General features: G+C 39.3%; 1 protein-coding gene and 1 long non-coding RNA gene across 6 annotated transcripts in view; one reads left to right on the forward strand and one right to left on the reverse strand.

Moving 5' to 3' along the window:
- PRORP (protein only RNase P catalytic subunit) overlaps positions 1-19,502 on the forward strand; it is a 54,326-nt gene that overhangs the window by 665 nt on the left and 34,159 nt on the right. For all 5 annotated transcript variants that reach the window (XM_052782615.1, XM_052782614.1, XM_052782616.1 and 2 more), the window contains exons 2-4: positions 41-1,455; positions 3,779-3,826; positions 9,352-9,484. In XM_052782615.1, coding sequence (XP_052638575.1) covers positions 455-1,455; positions 3,779-3,826; positions 9,352-9,484 — 1,182 coding nt within the window. In that variant the 5' untranslated portion in view covers positions 41-454. The remainder of the gene's footprint in view (positions 1-40; positions 1,456-3,778; positions 3,827-9,351; positions 9,485-19,502) is intronic.
- LOC128139760 (uncharacterized) lies at positions 14,473-16,514 on the reverse strand. The gene is made up of 3 exons (XR_008234503.1): positions 16,383-16,514; positions 15,827-15,984; positions 14,473-15,055 (listed from the first exon to the last, which is right to left on the reverse strand). It is a non-coding gene; the product is annotated as an uncharacterized LOC128139760 (long non-coding RNA).

Below are 19,502 nucleotides of genomic sequence, written 5' to 3' on the forward strand. Positions count from 1 at the left end.
CTTGTGATGTTGTGGTTTTATTTTTAATTTTTATTTTTAGGAAACCTTCTGACTCGACTTGGATAAAGGCAGGAAGAAAAAAACCTGCAGCGTTTGCCTAGCTGCATCAGAGTTGCCTGTCTGCGACAACGTACTCAGTACTCATCTTTACAGTAACCAACAAACAGAAATGATAAGCTGCAAACCTGCAAAGCATCTTCTCTAGAAAGATACCCTCGTTTTGGATGAATGTTCTCACAGTCTAGGAGATTGATTTTTTGTGAGAAAAGATTTTGCCATTTTTTGTTTTCATAAGAGGCAGAAAGGACTTATGGAACAAGTATTTTGAAACTGAAGCTTATACAGCTTGACAGCCCTTGGGCTTTTATAATAAACATCCCCATGCAAACTGCATTTTCTGTTTTATAACTTCATTAGATACAGTGAGCTAATAGTCAGATAATTTCCTCTTGAGATGGCGCTGTTTTTTCAAACTAGTCAACAGGGTTTTCAGACTTTGCTGTGGAAATGTCGTCTGTTCTGGCCTGTTTCAAGATACCAACAACTATTTGCTGTCTCTTTCAGCATCCCCAATAGGGAAAAGGTTAACTATTTCAGTTTTATGACGTCTTCCAACACTGCATTACCAGTGGGTTCCAAAAGAACTGATGTCTTTCCTACCAAGAAAAGGTCTGAAATTAATTCTGAAGAAAAACATGGATGGGATGAGGAGACTAAAGAAATATCTGAAGGGAAACACCACTTTTCTTCCTCTGTTGGAGCTCCAAAGAAACGTGTAATGAGTCAAGTTCTGTCAAGGCATAAGTTTACCAACGTACAGCCTCCAGAAAAACCTTTGGGGGCTGAGGAATGGAACAGGCTGAGGGAAAGCTTTCCGTCACCTGAAATATTTGAAGAAGTGATGTTTAACAGTATGGTCAGGTGCAACAGCCCCATTGATGTGGCTAAGTCCTTACTGACCCATGTGGCAAAGAGTAATGGTGACATTGCATATAATTTGTTGGTCAAATATCTGGTATTGTGTGTCCAGCAGAGGCAGACTTCAGAAATTTGTGATGTATATGATATAATGAAAATCAGATTTAAGATTTTAGAAAGTGGGGCTTACAACCTTCTTATCAGGGGGCTGAGTAATTCAGATCAATGGAGAATGGCTTTGACTCTTCTGGAAGAAGTAAAAAAGATTATGACTCCCTCACGGACAAACTATGAATCCTGTATCAAAGCAGCCAGCCGTCATCAAGAAATGAACCTCGCGTTTGAACTTTACCATGAAATGTTGGCTAAGGATTTGATCCCAACCTTGGATGTCCTGCAGGCCTTTTTTGACTTCAGCAGGGGTATGAAAGGTGCTGAGTTACAAAAAGAGCTGTTTGGTATCCTCTTATATTTGAGAGAGAACCAAATATACCCTCACAAAACATTTATGCGGAGTATAAAGCTATGGTTTGAAAGGTAAATAATGTTTCAATAGCAAGCTCCAGTTCATGAGGATGGGATTCAGATTATTCTCAGATGAACGCTAATAAGATCCCTCAACATCTCGTTTTGGTTGTTGTTTCTCCATGAGACACATTGTCATGACAAGATGCATTTTATTGTTGCTCCCAAATTAGTGTAAAAGTGTAAAATTCTCACTGATTTCAGCTTTTCTTGTAAGATTGTACCTGTTAAATATTACTCCTTGGTACAGAAAGCAGGAAATTGTGATGGGTCGTGGCTGTCCAAAATATCCGACTTCATCTCTTTCTGGGGTTGGTACATAAGGAATATTGACAGGTATGAGAGTTTTTCCTATAATCTATCAGAGTGTAGAAGTAGTTATTTGAAAATCAGATAGTTTCTCTCTTTAAAGGAAAGAGGCAGCAGATTTAGCTTGGGTTAAGTGAAGATTAAATGTTGACTTTGTATAGAATAATAGGAGAGGAATAATCTTAATAGGAGGCTCTTCATTTTAGCACAGTATTTAGCAGGCCACGCAGTTTGTTTTCATGAGTAGCAATGGTCAGACTCTGCAGATGACAACTAGTTATGCTGTGCATGCACAGTGTAGTTCACCTGAGTCCACTGCATATTTGTCATGCTGTTGTATGTGAGCCTGTCTATGACTTTTTTTTTAAACTGTTGGCTTTGGTTTATGTAAGCTACACAGCCATTTTACAAGGTAGTCTTCCTGGATGGAAAATATGGCTGTGGGAATGCACTACCATTATTAGAATGGCTTATACTGCTGTCACCCTAGCTATTTTCTTTCCTGGGAATAGCTAGGGAGCAGACAGAGTAGGCTTCAATCGAGATGAACTGGTTTAGTGGGTGAAAATCTGTCACGGGGTGCTATTTTCCCAGTGATCAGAGAAGGACTTACCTGTAGGTGTGCGCTGCATACGCAGGAAACTTAATGTAATAAGTCCTTGGCAAGGAGACTGCAGAGGTGGTCAGTGTGTTGAAGAGCTATATATTGCCTGTGGCAAACCAATGCTGCAAGCTGAGGCTAGACAAACTCCTGTTTGTATCTTTAATACTGTATTTGACTGTTAGAATAATTTGTGAAAGACTGTGGTAGTCTAGTGTTTTAAGATCAACGCTGGGTCTTTCCCTAAAGGAAGTAGTGTTTCAAACATGAAGAAGAAACAAAGTCCGTAATAGAGGGATGAAACTAGGTGATCAGTTATCCCATCTGGCTTTTTAACTGTGAACCTGTACAAAATGCTCAGTTTTACCTGTCTGTTCCAGTTGCTAGTGCTGAACTTGTATATGCTGGTGGTTGAAGAGAAATAAGCAGTTTACATGGAGTTCCCAAAAAGAAATAGAATCTGATAACTTCTAGCACTGTTAGTCTTACAAAAACGATGCAGATTAGGAGGTAACTTTTGCTGATAAAGGAAACTGATGGTACAGTAAGCACTGAAGTGCGCTCTGTGAATGTAACTGAATAGGTGCTAGTTTTAAAAAACTGATTTTTCTGAAGAGCAGACCAGCACTGACTTCTAATAGTGAGTAAAGCCAGATCCAATACAGAGATCTGAGTGTGCAACAAAGAATCACAGTATTTTCTGTTGCCTGTTGTCTTTGTAAGAAAACTAAAGAACCGCTATGTATGAGCATGAGAAATGGGAAAGGAGGGCAGAAGCAGGATCGTTATTCCAAAGCCCATGGTATATGTGAATGTGCAGCCTATGATAATAAACAGTGGCAAAGGGAGAGATGTCTGCAGTTGCATGTTGTCATGGGTATTCCCGTTCTGTAACCTATTCTGGTTTGGATCTTGTGGGCAAAAAGGAATATTTATACCAGCATGATGGCGGCTGTGGTAGTGGTGGTGATGATGATAATGATGTGAAGTTAAAAAGTCTCAATGCAGCATTTCGGTCTAGGGATATCTTTCTTAATCTCTCGGGACAACATCTGCATAGAAATCTTTATTCCTGTTTTCCCATCTGGTTTCTGAGATGCTTTATGAACGTGTAGGGCAGCAACTTAAAAATTGTCAGTGCAGCCTTGTTACTTGTAGGGTTCTTAATATTTGGGGACAACATAAACTGGGGAGGTTGGTGGTGTTAGTTCTCTGAATGTTGTTAAATGCCGGTTCTTTATATAATATTTTCAGGCGTTGCTAAATTATACACGAATCTTTGTATGATTTCTTTGCAGGGTGGATGATTGATTGGTCTTTTATTTCTAAATGTTGACCACAATAGAATTACTCTTTATCTGTAATTCAGGTATTGTTAAATAAGAACCTAATGTTTTTATTTATCTTTCCCTGTGTACACATTAGTATACCAGGAGGGAACTGGACAGGACACCTGACCAACATTAAAGACAGGTAAATAGAACATTTTATTTAAAAGTGAGGTGTTGTCTTTGATTATTCTATCTTGAACTCTTCTTTCATAAATATAAAAAATAGCTTTCCTTATATAAGAAAATATCTTAATACTTGAGAATATGAACCTTTGTTGTGTACATATGATTTCCCAAACTCTGGTTTCTAGCTCATTCTTGTGCATTAAACAAGACCCAACATGCACAGCTGGAAAGGAATTATACTAAGCAGAGCCAAGACAGGAGACCACAGAGAAGAATAAGACCTGCCATTTTACTGGGTGGCTTATTTGTTTACTGTTTAGGAATTAAAGACTTAATTTTTTGGTTGGCTTTATAATACCATTGTTTGACAGGATATGTAACAGAGCAGCTTTGGTGTGGAAATGGATGTCTTCTTGAAAGCTGATACTATTTGTGCGCTGCAGTTAATTTGTACAGATGGAACAGTTCTCCCTTCCCACCTGATTTTCAGTGAAGACAAAATGATTCTTATGTTAGGTTTTCACAGGGATAACTTGGATATGTGTTTCTATTACAGTGCAGTTTTCTTGATATCTGTAAATTCCTATTTTATACGTTATTCTCTTTGAAACCCAGTCCTGTGGTTTTGCAGCAATTTGGCAACTATAAATGTATTAATTATAAGATGTCTGCAATGGATTATGGGTTTTTTTGGTGGTTTATAAAAACAGACTGTGTTGCATACTCTGAAGTAAAAGCGCATGTAGAGTCTGCTGCTTTTGACACCCATGAAAGAACAGCATAAGTCACTGTCCGAAGAGTAGGGGTTGTTCACTGTAAGATGGATTATTATTATGTATGAGACTGTGTATGTTACTATACTGTATTATAATTCACCAAATTCTAGACAACCTTTTTCGGCCTTCAGAGTTCAAATTCTAAAGTTCATTGTCTTGGTTAAGAGGCAGCTTGTTATCTTACTGTCTGTAAACTCTGTTGCAGACATTGAGAGCTAAACTAACTTAGATCACCTCACATTTTATCATGAATTAAGAATCTGTGAACAAAGTGGTGACAAGGTGCTATATGGCAGTTATTTTGTGATAACTGTATGAACACTTTTATTTTGAAATAAACAAGTTTGAGGTAGCCTACTTGGATAAGTATTTGAATAAAAAAAAAGAATATAAGCGTTTTGTTGCATTTAAATTAAATGGCTGCTAGCAGAAAAGATCCTTAGGATTTAAGAAAGAAAAAAAAAAAGTTTGTTGGTTTTGTTGGGGTTTTTTTGTGTTTGTTTGTTTGGGTTTTTTATCCTAATCATAAAGGACAAAGCCCTTAAGGTATCTCTGAAACTCATGTGGTCGTTGTTACTACACTCATCTCTGCAGTCAGCATTAACTGATGTCTTAAAACATGAGTCTTGAGTTAAATCCAGAAGAACTATTTTTTCCTAAACTGGGTTTGACAATTTAATAGGCTTATTTGTACGTTATTATGATTTTGTATAAATACTGGCAGTTATATCTAAGATGCTTGTATCCCGGATATTTTCTTCTTCCTCTAGCACTGAGCTCCTGGTTTCTTTGAACTGTGATAGTCAGAAGCTTGAACTCCTTGCAAACAAATCTTGAAGTCTGCTGACCATTTTTCTTTGAGAGTTACAAAAGCTTTGGATTTCCAAGGTCAGCTATAGAAAGCTGCAGCTCAGGCTTTTTGAGCCTGTGTTCAGATTACTGCAGCATGTCTGACTTCATGCTTGATGCATAGGTGCCATGATACTCCAAGTCTATCTCAGAAAAGTCCCTCAAAAAAGCAGTTAAGTGGTCAATTATCTGTGAGGAGAGCTATGTATCCTACAGAGGTGAAGGCCTTCTGTGTGGGAATTTCTTGGCATGAAATCTTGAAATGATCAATGAGAAGTTATAAAAATTGCAAGGTAATTTTAAAGATATGGTTGCAAAAAAGCAGCAGTTAGACTAAGGGTCCAGTCTTGCAAGATGCTGAGTGTTTCTTCTGCCTGTTTTGCCTCTGCTTCCTTTGGAAATCCACATTGAGAATTCACAAGAAGAAGCTGGCTTCAGAAGCTTTGGTTGTTGATAGGTGGTTGGAGTGGATTGATTTGTTTGGGTATGGGGAGGTTTGTTTTTTTCAAATGATCTGAAAGTGGTCGTTGCAGAAGGATCCAAGTTAACTATGGGACAGGTCCTTAAACTTCAGGCTTAATGATTTTGAAATAGTCTCATAACAGTTCATTAGGCCTTTCTTCTCTGTTGCCAAACTGTGAAGTTCCTTAATGCTGTTAGATGTATTTAATGGTAACTTTACAGCTATATGAGCAGCCAGTCGCATTGCTTACATTAATATGTAGGCTAAGCCTGCAGTGGCCACAGTGTGTTGAGCAACTGGAGTGTATTGGTTGTATGCAACAGTGAATGTCCATTGTTGGGATTCCATGCATAACTTTTTTTGATTTAGTAAATGCACTGTCAGCATTGCAATTAATGCAGTCTTGGCTTATGGTATGTGCATTAATGTATACTAGACATAAATTGTTGGGAGAATTTAACATTTCTGATTGCCATGGTTTTAGAAAATTACAACGACTTAGCTTTGGCATCTCTAGGATATCTCTGTGGAGACAGCCAGGGGAAAATAACTCATTCTATTTTAACACTTAAAGCTCAAATCCTACAATTCAATTCTGGGATTGTGCTTGTGAAAATAAGATATTTGGATGGATTTAGAGAAGAACGGTTACTCCTTCAGTTCAAACTATGTCCAGCTGGGTGAATATAGGCTTCTGAACAGAGACTGATAGAAAGGAAAAATGTGAAACATCAACAACATATCCTGCATATAAGAGAAGCTTAAGTGGGAGCAAGTGGCAAAAAAGTCATTGTTCGTCAGCCAGGAAGAACTAAAGACCCATTCAGACTAAGCATCATTTTATTGCCTGCTGAAGAAGCTACTAGATTCTACTTATTTTCTTGGTACCATGGCTGGAGTGTCCAGTCTGGTGATGAAGGTGCAAGCTGGATCTCATGTCTGATATTCTTGGCAGAAGTGCTTGAGAACAGACATGACTGACTGTGAATTTCCTTAGTGTATGTTAATGTCCTATCTGACCGTTTCTTTTTCCCTTTTCATGTAGTTATTGGTAAGTTAAGCTTGGAAAAATTTCTAGGTTTAACCCACAATCAGAGATGCAAGTCAAGAAGTGTACCCATGGAGTCTGTGTATATTTGTAGCTCATTGGTTTGTCTTTAGAAAGTACATCTGCAAAACTTTCAGATAAGTTTTTTAGGGGGGAAAAAAAAAGGTTAATGTAGTTCACAATTCAAGCACAGAAATGCAGGTTGTTTTGTCTCAGTTCTCCGCTGTTACCCCACCTTACATGCTGGTTTTGTGGTGGACCCAGAGGTTCATGGTAGTGATGCATGACATACATTTTTGACCTGTGTATGGAGCTGTGCATTGTGTTGATTGTGTGTTTAGTTTACAGGGGCTAACAGGAGAGACAACTAGGAAAGAAAAGAATGAAAAAATGGGACATGGAAGTGATGACAGTTCCAGTTTGATTTCCTTCAGACTGTGTGTTAGAGCAGAGGTTGTGACTGTGGGACATGAAACAACAGAAAAGGCTAGATATTAAAAGAAAAAGATGTTTGTTCTTTCTCTTAAGATGGAGTTCTGGGAGATCATACAAAAATCCAGAGGTGGCCACGGAAGTTAGGCCTGTCTTGTTTTGCATCTTGGAATTATGTGCGTGCTGTGCTAGCAGGCTGTAGGAACAAAAACCTGACTCATAGCAGTTGACATAGTTCTTGTGGCTGTGGTTTGTTTTGATTGCCTTTCCCAGTGCTGGGGAGTTTTTGCAACACTTTACACAAAAAGTTGTGCCTCTTGGCTGGCACCGATCTGTGTGTTCTCTGTAGCATTGCCTCCTTCATGCTGTTCTGGAAAATTTTTCAGGATCTGCTATGATATGCCAGCACTCTTCTTGAGGAAATTAAAGAGTTTGAGGTCTGTTTTTTCACATCCCCTATTGTTCTATTCTGTAATCTTTTATGATGGATTTTCAATCTCTTTGTATTCTCTTAGCATTAAAAATATGCATGGGCAGATCAGTGGAGAGTTCTTGTGTGTGTCAGAGACAAAACAATGTATGATTTGGGATTTGCAGAACCACAATTGTTACTATAGCTGCTGGCCCTGCAACAGGGAAACTAAGAGTACTGTGAAGTGGACAATGTGAACGATAAAGGAAACTGTCCCATTGCTGCATGCAGTCATACAATCCCTGAAACAGCTGCATGATGGAGTGGGGTTTCTGGCTCTGCAAAATGAACGCTAAATGTTGGCATTGGTTGACTGTAGCTGCAGAGCTTTTTCATCTGTAGCAATCTGCATTCCTAGATCCATGTGATGATATTTAGCCCATGCTACAGAACAGGAACAGAAGTTTCTTAGCAATAAAGAAACAAGTAGTGATTAGTCACCAGGAGATAGCAATGTAAAGCTGCTTTCTGTTTGGGTGCAGTCAGCTTGATATTAGAAAATCTCTGGTGAAATTGGGCATTGTACAGACATGCAGTGCCAGTGTGACTTAGTATTGCTGAGGGCTTTCAAAGCAAACTATTTCTGTTTTAGTCACATTCTGCTTTCAGTCTGTTCACTTTGACCACCTTGGAGAGATCTGAACAAACAGTGTTAGCCTAGAAATAAGGGGAACTCTGATAGCAAAAGACAAGCAGCACAAAGAAGGCAGTCTCACTCGTTATTTGCTTTTCCAACCATACAGCAGATTTATGTTACCTTTTCTTTCCTTCTTTTTCTTTTTTTCCTTCTTTTGAGCAGGGTTATTCCCACACCTGTGACAGGTTTGGTTATTCCAAACCTTGATAAACCAGGCACAGATAGCTTGTCTTTTTTGTAGGAGCAGTCAGTGGCACAATAGTGGAGTATTTCACTGGTTCATTTTCTTGTTGTAACGCTTTGGAGTGGATTTATAGCTAGACGAAGGCTCTGTGGCCTGCCTGCTAGCTTCAACTACTATGGCTACAGCTACTTCATATGTTCCGGCCAGGCCAGTGCAACTATGTCACCTTCCCACATTGAGATCTGGGCTGTATGTACCCATGGTGACTTTCCTAGTTAGTAGGAAAACTTCCAAGTATTAGAGATGTGGAAATTTGTGGTAATGCTGAGAGTTGAACTCTGATCTCTCAAGGCATAAATAAATGCTGGTGAATATTTAAATACTCTTTTTTTTTTCTCCATCCTCTTATGCAGCGTTCTAGTCCTAAATCCTCAAACATCTCTAGAGTTAAATCTTTGGTCCTGATACCACTAAATCACATAGAAATATTTCTAGTGACTTTAGAAGGTTTTGGATGCATCCCAGAAAGAGTACAACAAATTTTCTGATGATTGTACTGTGCTGGAGTTCTTGTAAAGACTTGTGCTAATACACAGACACTCAATAAGTTAATAAAATTTAAGGTATTTCTTATGTAAAAGCCTTTATCCTTTTGTTTTCTTCTTTCACTGTTATTACAGCGGACAGTGCCCAGTTTGCAACCATCAGCTGGAGGATAGCGACCTCACCGAGGAGGAGTATAATAATCTCAGAGAAAGAATAATAAGGGACGTGATACATGGAACTGACACTTTTAGAAAGACAAGCCCACAGGTAGGTCTTGCACGCTGTCAGGTTAGGAGGGTAATATGCAATTAATGTTCAGGTACTTTGAAAACACCACAAATCTTTTTTTCTTTGCTTTAAACATTGATAGGCCATTAGATACTGAAGTATGCTGTGTATCTTTTTCAGTTGTGTTTATAAAATGGGTCTAAGTCTTGACCTCTTTCATATTGTCTTTGTTCTTATATTTTCAGTCAGCTGTTAATGGATACTGAAATAATTAATTTTTTTTTTTATATTAAAAATGTAAAAACTATGGAAATCTTCTAATCCTTCAAAAGCTAAATTTTAAGTATGGAATAAAATGCAGTAACTAGAACAAAATAAGACATCTAGTATTTCGAGCTTGCAAAAAAGTAGAAGTCCTAGTGTTTCTTAAGTTCAGTATTGTATCTAAAGCTTACATTTATGTGCTGAATACTTGATTTTTCAGTTGGGCAGCTGTTTGCCAGAAACAATAAAGAACCGATTATCACTTTGTTCACTCAACTTTCACAACCCACCAACCAACCAACTACCCCTCAATTTTAAAGATACGCTTTCATTATACATCAGAAGTATCAAGCTTTTCAAAGGTCATTGTAAACATATGAGAGGGCATAATTCCCAGACACTATAATATATTGCAGTTCTATTTCTTACTCATTTTGTGTGGATATCAGTGGTTCAGCAATAGTGATACAGAATGAAGCTGAGCTCCGCTAGATGGAGCCCACGCGACATCTCAGGGTGGTTTTGCTTTGCTTTTGTAAGTATTGATGTCATTTTGCTGCAGCTGGCACATCAGTTCTGCACCAGTTCTGAAAATATGGAAGAGGACACCAGATCTAATTCTTCAGGCTTTCTGCAGACACAGACCTTGCACATGTGTAACAGTCGTAGAAACTTGAAACAGTTAGTGTTGGGGTACTTGTAGTACATGAATGTCCTGGTTTCAGCTGGGATAGAGTTAACTGTCTTCCTAGTAGCTGGTACAGTGCTCTGTTTTGAGTTCAGTATGTGAAGAATGTTGATAACACTGATGTTTTCAGTTGTTGCTCAGTAGTGTTTAGACTAATGTCAAGGATTTTTCAGCTTCTCATGCCCAGCCAGTGAGAAAGCTGGAGGGGCACAAGAAGTTGGCACAGGACACAGCCAGGGCACCTGACCCAAACTGGCCAACGGTGTATTCCATACCATGTGACGTCCCATCTAGTATAGGAACTGGGAAGTGGGGGCAGGGATTCGCCGCTCGGGGACTGGCGGGGTGTCGGTCGGCGGGTGGTGAGCAATTGCACTGCGCATCATTTGTACATTCCAATCCTTTCATTATTTCTGTTGTCATTTTATGAGTGTTATCATTATCATTATTAGTTTCTTCTTTTCTGTTCTATTAAACCGTTCTTATCTCAACCCACGGGTTTTGCTTCTTTTCCTGATTTTCTCCCCCATCCCACTGGGTGGGGCGGAGTGAGTGAGCGGCTGCGTGGTGTTTAGTTGCTGGCTGGGGTTAAACCACGACAATGAAGTCTGTTGTTCAGACATCTAATTTCCACACAGGTTTTTCTTCTCAGTTCAGGACTTTTAGCTGATCTAGCTGCAAATTGTACAGGGGAGTGAAATTATGCTTAAAAATACAATCACAATTTTAAGTCTTTAATGGGTACTGGTGTTCTATAATATTGTAAGATAAACAAAAGGATGTGGTTTATTGTACACTGTACAACTAACTTTATATGTTCTCTAAAAGCCTTTGTGAAAATTATGGTTGAGCTTGGTTTATTAAAGAAAGCAACAACAACAAAACTTTTAATTCCTTAACCAGTTAACTGGCTAGTCTGTGAAGCTTCATTTCTGTTCCCTGTGGTGACTGCTGGCTTGAAAATTTCAAATTTGTCAAGTACACAGGGCTAAATTAGCAGTACCAGTTGAAGGCAGGGAGATTTAGGAACGGAGTTCTGGGTAACAGGACAATTCACGCCCAAGCTGAGCAGTAGAGGCAATGATGTTTCCCCTGTTTGAGAACCTGATTGATCAAATGACTGATATCTAATGCAACAAGACTCAATACACTGTGGTAAGTTTTGATGTCAGTAGATTTTGGCAGTCTGTGTGATAGCTGAAATTCCATCATTTACCACTCTGGGCCACCCACTTGCTAGTTCCAGGCTGACCTTGTTCCAGTTCCCTATTGGCAGGCAGTCACCAGGAGGCTAAATGGAGATGAACCCAGTGCGTTTACTGTTGGCTATACAGCTTAAAGTCTGCTCCCTCAGTGAATTTTGAGCATGGATGTGGGGACAGAGGCAAAACAGTGTTGTGATGTGTCAGAGGTTTCCAGAAATAAATTTGGGACTTTTTAATTGCCTTTGTGCTGTGAAAGCAGATGTGTGGTGATGAAAATATGCTGCCCATTTTAGGTATGCCAGACTGTGTGACTTCTCCTACAGCCAGGGTTTTCCAGAGGGGAAACTAGGTGAAGAGGCTGAAAATAGGGTGTAAGCAAGTACATCTGAGAGGGGGGGTTTCCATTTTCCAGTTAGTCACTTTTTTGTAGTAGCCGCAATTCAAATAGAAAACTTTTTAGCTTTCTATTCCTTCTTTTCTCCTAACTAGTTTTCTTTAGTGCATGTGTGTTTCTTGCAATGAAACGATTACTCAGGGAAACAGTTTGAGTTGTTTTGAGCTCCAAACATTTTTTTCCCAACAATGTTTCAAATTGAATATGTAATGCATTTGGAATTTTTTTTCACCCCACTGAGGAGTAGTCTTTTGTCTTTTGCAGCAGCATCATTGCTTTATTTGATTTTATTTCTCTCACTTAAGATTAAATGCAGTTGGAGTAGAAAATTAGGAGCAAAAATTTGGTTTGCTGAGGATCACCCAAAAGTAGTCTGTTGTGCTGTGATTAAAAAAAAATAATCTTTTCTGTAATTAGTTTTAGGAAAGAAAATCAAACTTAGGTTTGTACATCAGAATGGTAGTAAACACTATTTACAAATATGTTGAAAAGATGGCTTGCATGAACTATAAAACTGATTATCTGTGATAAAGAAGTACCAGTTACACATTAAAAATAGACATCAACTCAGATCTTCATGCACAGCTACTGAAAGGTCTATTAGGATGTCATAAGATGATCTAATATAGTGAGCTGCAACCTTGCAGGCTGCTGTAGAAAGAAAATGTTGTAACAAGACTGTCACCTTTTGTACCAATGTGTATATGATGTTTTCAGTTGGATGCCTGTTTACTGTGGCTACATTTAATTGGGAGCTATGCCATTGAGCCTGAGTTGATATAATTGATATACTGAGAGGCAGAATCAAGTTTCACTGTGATGACTTTCATGTTGCAGCTGCTCCCAGGTGTTTCTCTAAAATACACAAATGCAGTAATTTCATTCCCTTCTTGGATACTTCATACCCCTGATAAGCCTGAAAAAACTGTTGTGCAGGGGGAAGGGAGCACATGGGAGATGTGTATGTGCTGTCAAGAAGGCAGGAAGAGATGGGTTTGTGGGCATGTAAAGTCCCCACACTAGGTCTGGGCTAAGTGTGTAAAGGGGTTTTACATGTTCTTCTAGAATATAAGAGACTGGAGAAGGAAGAGGAAGTGACCCATTCATCTCAGTGTTGTTTTTGCAACTGAATGAGGTTGTGCTGTTTCCAAGGAGCCTTGAAAATAAAGCTCTCTTACTTTTAGATTGATACCTTTTCTTTTCTATAAAGCTTTGGTTCTTCTTCCACATGTGCATGTTTCCCAGCTCCATGATTTGCTCTAAAGCCCTGTGTGGTATATGTCAGTCCTGTTCTGAACAGAGTAGTTTATTACTTCCAAAAAAAACCTATGTACTCCAAGCTTTAAGAAAACTATGTCTGATGCAGTCTGCCCTAACCCCATCTGGCAGAGCCTTCACTCCCAAGTTCCAGTGTGATCTTCTCATTCTTCTACGTGCTTTGTTGACTCTCAACTTGTGGTCAAAGTCAGCTAAATTGCCTGCACTTGAGCTGTTTCGAAGGCGAGCTACCCTTACCTGCCCTGAGATGCCTGCATGATTATGGCTGTCCATCTTGCCCCTGGGTGTCATGGCTTCTTTGCCTGAGATCAGGGAGAAAGAGAAGGCTAGTTAATTCAGTTAGGCCTGCTGTTTCTCCTGAGAAGATCAGGGGCTGAAGAGGAGAAAACCCCTTCCCAGCAAACAGCTGATACCGTGTGCACAGTGTGTGCCACAGCCCAGGCTATTTGTGCTGTTTAGCTCCCCTACCTCTATTCCCAAGTATGTTATCTCCTCCCTGTCACTGCCAGGGAGCAAAGAACTTTCTGAGGGGAGGAAACATGGAAGGAAGGAGAAGGCTGAGTGGAATTTCTCCCGTGAGTTCATGTGCCTCCTTCCCTCCCAGATGTGTGCCACATTTTAGCAAAGGGATCAGATTTCCAGTTAAGTGTTTGTCCTCTACAGTAGGAGAGCAACAATTTGGCATGTTGCTGAATGCTGCAAAGCCCCTTGCACTGGGATGGGGGCTGTTTTGAGCAGAAACAGTTCCTGTGGTTTCTTCTCAGGTGGGAATGACTGGAAGTCCTCTTGTCACTTCTGTGTCAGGGTGGGTCACTTTGCTAGGGTTTGGTTTAAAATGACAGCACCTGGATTCAGAGCTAGCTTCTGCAAGAAGCGTGCTGGCAGGATGAAAATCCTGATGGTGCCAGCATGGGTTGAAATCTTTCTGTTAGTTCTGGAGAAGGATATAGGGGTGGTGAGCTGTAGTTAGGCTTAGGATTAGGGCTAAGCTGAGGCTTCAAGACGGTAGAGACTTCTGAGCTTGTGCTTTTTTTTTTTTCTTTTTTTTTTTCTTTCCTTCCTCTCCTCTAGGAGGCCCAAGAATAGGATGAATGCTGAGGTTGGCTTAGATGAGCAAGTTATGACTAATTTTTGGATGGGTATGAGTTACTTAATTGTAGGTAGGCTGGGGTTTCAGGATAGCAAGGATGGAGGAGCCTGTTATTGCTGAATCTAGAAAGTCCTGAAAGTGTGGTGTTTGGGCATTAGTGTTTTGGACACCAAGTGCTGGAGAACTTGAGTTATTGTTGGAGTCTTACAAGTTCATTAAGATTGAGTGCTGGTGGAGATGAAGGGCTTCTTGGTAGCCTTTTGGGTATGCTCTGGTGTTGGGCTATGGGTAAGACTAGGGTAAGAGCTAATGTTTAGGAGTTAAAATACTTGAAGCACTCATTCAATATGGCCGTGGTTAGGCCAGAGTATTAGATTAGAGGTGGCATCAGTAAGGACAAATGTGTTATCTAGTCTGCAACAACATGGATCAAAAAACTTACTTCTAACTGCTGTTTGATTATAGGACGGCCAGTGCTGAACAGTTCAATTCTACAGGTTTTGTAGAATAGCAGATTGACAACTAAGCCCATTGTTGCCTTGTGGCTAATTTTTACTTGTGGGAAGGATAAGGTCATTAACTTGTGGATAAGGATAAGGTTAGCATTGCAATTATAATTAAATACACTGATATCAAGCCTGAAGACTCCTGGATCATGAAGAGTCCTGTGCAGTCATAGGTCTGGAGAAACCTACAAAGGTGAGACACAACATTTGCAGATAGGGTTGAACAGCATTTTTTTCAGTTCTCTGCTAAATATGGGTCACTGAACTCAGTCAGGATAGAGTTAGTATTCAGTAGAGCAGAATCCTGCATTGCCTTAAGACCCAGGTTTGCCGCTAGGTCTTGTAACATCAACAAGGATGGAGGAGAGCTGGTGAGTGGGGCTGAGGGTTAGCTGTGGGCTTGTTTCAGTTGCAGTGTTTTGGCTAGAACTAGGGTTAGTTTGGGGATTAGAAAGAACACTAGCCTCAGAGCTTGATCCACTACTGAATCTTGTAGGTCTAGTAAGCACAGAATAAAGACGGGTAATGGCTTATGGTGGGTGTTGAGACAATTGCAGTAGTAGAGTGTCCAGACAGAGTCTGAGAGCACTGCAGCCCAAGCTGCAGCCTTTATCCTGCTTACTTTCTGTCCTCCTGCCTCCATTTAATTCAGGGTTGGCGTTACACTCTTTTTGTGATATGATCTGCTAGAGGGGAGGGAACTTCTGGAAGGAAGGAAAAGGAGGTGAAGAGGAGAGACCGAATGGGAAATGGGTGGTGAGAGACAAAGGCAGTTGGAATTTTTCTAAGGTTTCTTTTGCATCTTCCCTTACCCCAGAGGCTCCTGATAATGGAATCAAACAGGAGCACAGAGAGTCTTTTGGCAGGAGGATGAAAGACTAAGCTGCTTCCTTAGCAGCAAGAAATAGATCTAGATGAAAACATAAATTTGGCACATATTTCTTTCCCTCAATTACCTCAGTGTTAGAGAATCTTTCTTGGGGGGTGGGTCAAATCTTCTGGGGTGGTCCACAGTCTTCCTTTCCTTGATTTGTATAGCAAGGAGTGAGTTGGGACTTTGTTCAGGTCACTTGGTCTCCTTTGGCATCAAATGGTGCAGCAAAATTAGGCCACCCTGCAACACAAGAATGCTCCTTTCTTCCAATCCACTGTCTAAACCTGTTTCATTGTCCTCCACAGCCTTTTTAAACTACAACTTTGTCACCTCTCTATTTGGAAAATCTTCTAATATGATACATTCTTCATATTCCAGTTAGTGCAATCAAGTAAGAAAACTCTGGTTCTAATCTTATTTTTTTGAACACCAGTTGTTTGGTTAAAATACAGTTGCTAACCTTAACTTGTTTCCACTGTAGATCGTCTGAAGATCTTGCTAAGCAAAATACAAACATGGTTTGCTGATGGCAGTGATTTTTCTCAGATCTGTATCTTCCTTACATTAGCTAGAACATATAAGAAGAGAGAGAAATAGAAGAAATTGAAAAATTTCACCAAGGTTTAAGAATGGCATACCTTGATAAAGTTGTTCTTTTTTCCTGTTCATTAGTTGATCACAGAGGCAGACAGGACCATAAACGTGAAGTCAGAACAGTAACTGTTAACTAAAGAATTAAACTAATCTGAATTATCTGAGTAGCTAATTTTTAAGGAGATTATTTTATCAGGAACTTCTTGGACACACAGTCCTTCACTTGCAGCTCATGCATTCCACTAAGTAGGAACTTGAGAGATGTTTACGTAATGCAGACTACATACACTAACATCCTTTTTTAAGTGTTCTCTGTCTCTGAATATTGCTAAGTTCTTTGATAATACTTCTAAAGTAAAATTAGCATGAGCACATGTTGATTTAAGACACTTTGAAATGTTACCCCTTGGAACTTTGGCATTGTCGAATGGTGCTTTACCATTTGGTACTTTGGTCCATTACCAAACATTCTTCTAAGTCAAGGAGCTGGTCTCCAGCTGTGGTCAAAACCAGATTCTTCTGATGCTGCAGAGGCCTGTGTGGAATTGTCTAATATAGGGCTTCATTATAATTTATGATAATTAGAATTACTTAAGAAGTTATAATAGTTTCATGTTATCTATCCAATACCTTATTTCCTAAATTAGATCTGTTTTAGAACATCAACTTGAACAGATGTTTTTATTATACTATGATGATCCTTTAAGTTGATACAGTTCCTCCATAAATCTGTAGAATGTAAGCGTACTTTTTTCCTGTAGTGTGCATTGTTTCATCTTTCTGATGCTAAATTTAATTTGGTTTTGTATTCATCATTGGTGTGGCTGCTTCTGTGCCATTCCCTTTCTTAAATATTTGTAAAATATTTCATATATATGGGAATTAGTATAGAACTTTGAAAGGTGCTGCTAATTTTTTAGCATGTCCCTTTGTTTTTTCTATTCTGCCTTTTTTAAATGCTATAACTAGTTCAGTGTTTTAGTAGCTTGTTATGAAGTCTTGTGTCAGGTTTTTTGAAAATCTAATTAATGCCATCTGGTTCTATTTTACCTACATTTTCATTGACACAAGGAAAGAATTTTTAGAGATACTCTTTTGCAAAAGGTGTGCACATTAAACTCTACCAGATCATATTATTCCAGAGGGTTTGCACAATTTTTAGTGATTGGTTCAACCATATTACAGTGTACAGATGCTGGGTGCATAGGTTTATAAGTCTCTGGATTGTTTCTAGAAATATTAAAATAGGGGTAGAACGTGTGGTGCCATTCTCTGTCCCAGAACAGTTGCTGTTTCTCTTGAGATTGCAAATATTAGTTAGCATACGCATTTGGTGGCAGTGTGATTTTTAAACTAGCATAACTAGCCTTACCACCCTGCCAGCTGTTCATTCCTGCCCCCTTTGGCCCCTGCAAGTGTGCCAGGAAACAAGGGAGCACAGCTCCATGGTAAGCAGGGCACAAACCCAGATAATAATGTTTTGTTTTCTTGTGGGTGTTTTTTCAGCTGGATCAGTTCCTTGTTCAGTTTTGCTTCAAACATTTGTAGCAGCATAGCAGCGAAAGCAGCATGGAGGTATATCCGGCTGTCTGATATTCATGTAGCATTTTTTCACATGGATATTATGGTCTGTCTATAATTAAGTGCAAGTCTGCCTCACTTACTTGGGACGGTGTCTTTTCTATCAAGTTCATGATTCATTGCTTTTATATTATTCCACTGTCTTTCTGTAATGCCCGTTACATTGTATTCAAGCATTCAAGTCAATCTTTTCCTTGTTTAGCATTCTGTTAGGTGGTTTGCCTTAAGACGAAAAGGTTCCAAAATAACATTTACAATTTTGAAAGCACTGTGAATTCAAAATATCTCTGCCTTTGCAAGTTTTTTTTGTTTGTTTGTTTTAAAAGAAAGCTTGGTATGGTCCATTTCTATACTCTTGTACTTAGGATGGCAGCCTTGCAAAGATGAGGGCATTTTTCCACTGAGGACAGCAGCACAAACTGCTTGTTCCTCCCTCCATGTTAAGTGTGCTCACGAAGGACGTTTCAGAAGTGCACTGCCTGGATTGTTGAGGTCCAAGTTTTGCACTGGCCTCGTGACTGACCCTCTGCTGCCTGATATAGGCAGGCAGGAACAAGTCCCACGAGAACACTGCCTGCTGTTGATGGAGGACTATGAACAGGCAACACAGCACATCTCAGCCAGGTTGTCAATGCGCCTCCAAGCACTTTCCTGTTTGTGACGGTATCTCTGAAAGCTACAGCCACAGGAGTTTGACTCCTGGATTATTTGTTAACTTTAGAAGCATGTAACAGAGGGCAAACAAATTGTATGCAATCCAGAGTACATAGTGATACCAATACACAATACTGAGAAAAGCCTTCCTGCTCATGAGGGTTTGAAGGGGATTTCCAAGCTTTGAAACTGGGGGGGAAATATTCAAACCCTTCAGGCATAGCAACAAACAGATTTAAGAGTGCTTGAACAAGGCGCCTTAAAAAAAATTGGCTGGATTTCAGTTTGACAGCTGAATTTTATTTCTCACACTCTAAATCTCATTCCTGTGTTTTTCTTCTGATACCAAGAAACATTGCTGAAAAGAAAGCAACCCCCATCACTTTTTATTTTATGAAACTGTTAGAAAGTGAATGTTTTCACTTCTCTAAAAGCTGGTCTTACAGTGTTGAAAAACATCATTTGATACTTAGGGTAGAGTTACATAATACTTAAGTGCAGTATAATATTCTGTTAATTAGACTTTGCTCTTTCCTTGCACTTTAGTATGTTGCCACTTAATATGGAGAGGGGAAGCACTGCTTTTTCAGTTGTACAAAGCTTAAACTGTTGTGAATGCTTCTGGAAACAATATATGTTGAATACCGTAGTTTTGCACTTTTTTATTTGACTTTAGCGTCTCTCCACCATTCCTGATGAGTGAGCATAAACTTTATTGTTTAGAAGAAGTGACAGGCAGCCTTTCCTGCAGTGATTTTAATAGGTTTTGGTAGGGTTTTTTCTTTTTTCTTTTCTTTTTTTCTTTTCTTTTCAAATTTCATGTGTTGGCATGAACATAATAGCCTTTCTTGTACTTAAAAGTTCTCTATGGATTTGCTCATTTATCTCCTTTGTATGTTATATTACTTTGGGGTTTGGCATTTAGATCA

This window comes from Harpia harpyja, chromosome 3, assembly GCF_026419915.1.
Source record: "Harpia harpyja isolate bHarHar1 chromosome 3, bHarHar1 primary haplotype, whole genome shotgun sequence".
Classification (NCBI taxonomy): Eukaryota; Metazoa; Chordata; class Aves; order Accipitriformes; family Accipitridae; genus Harpia; species Harpia harpyja.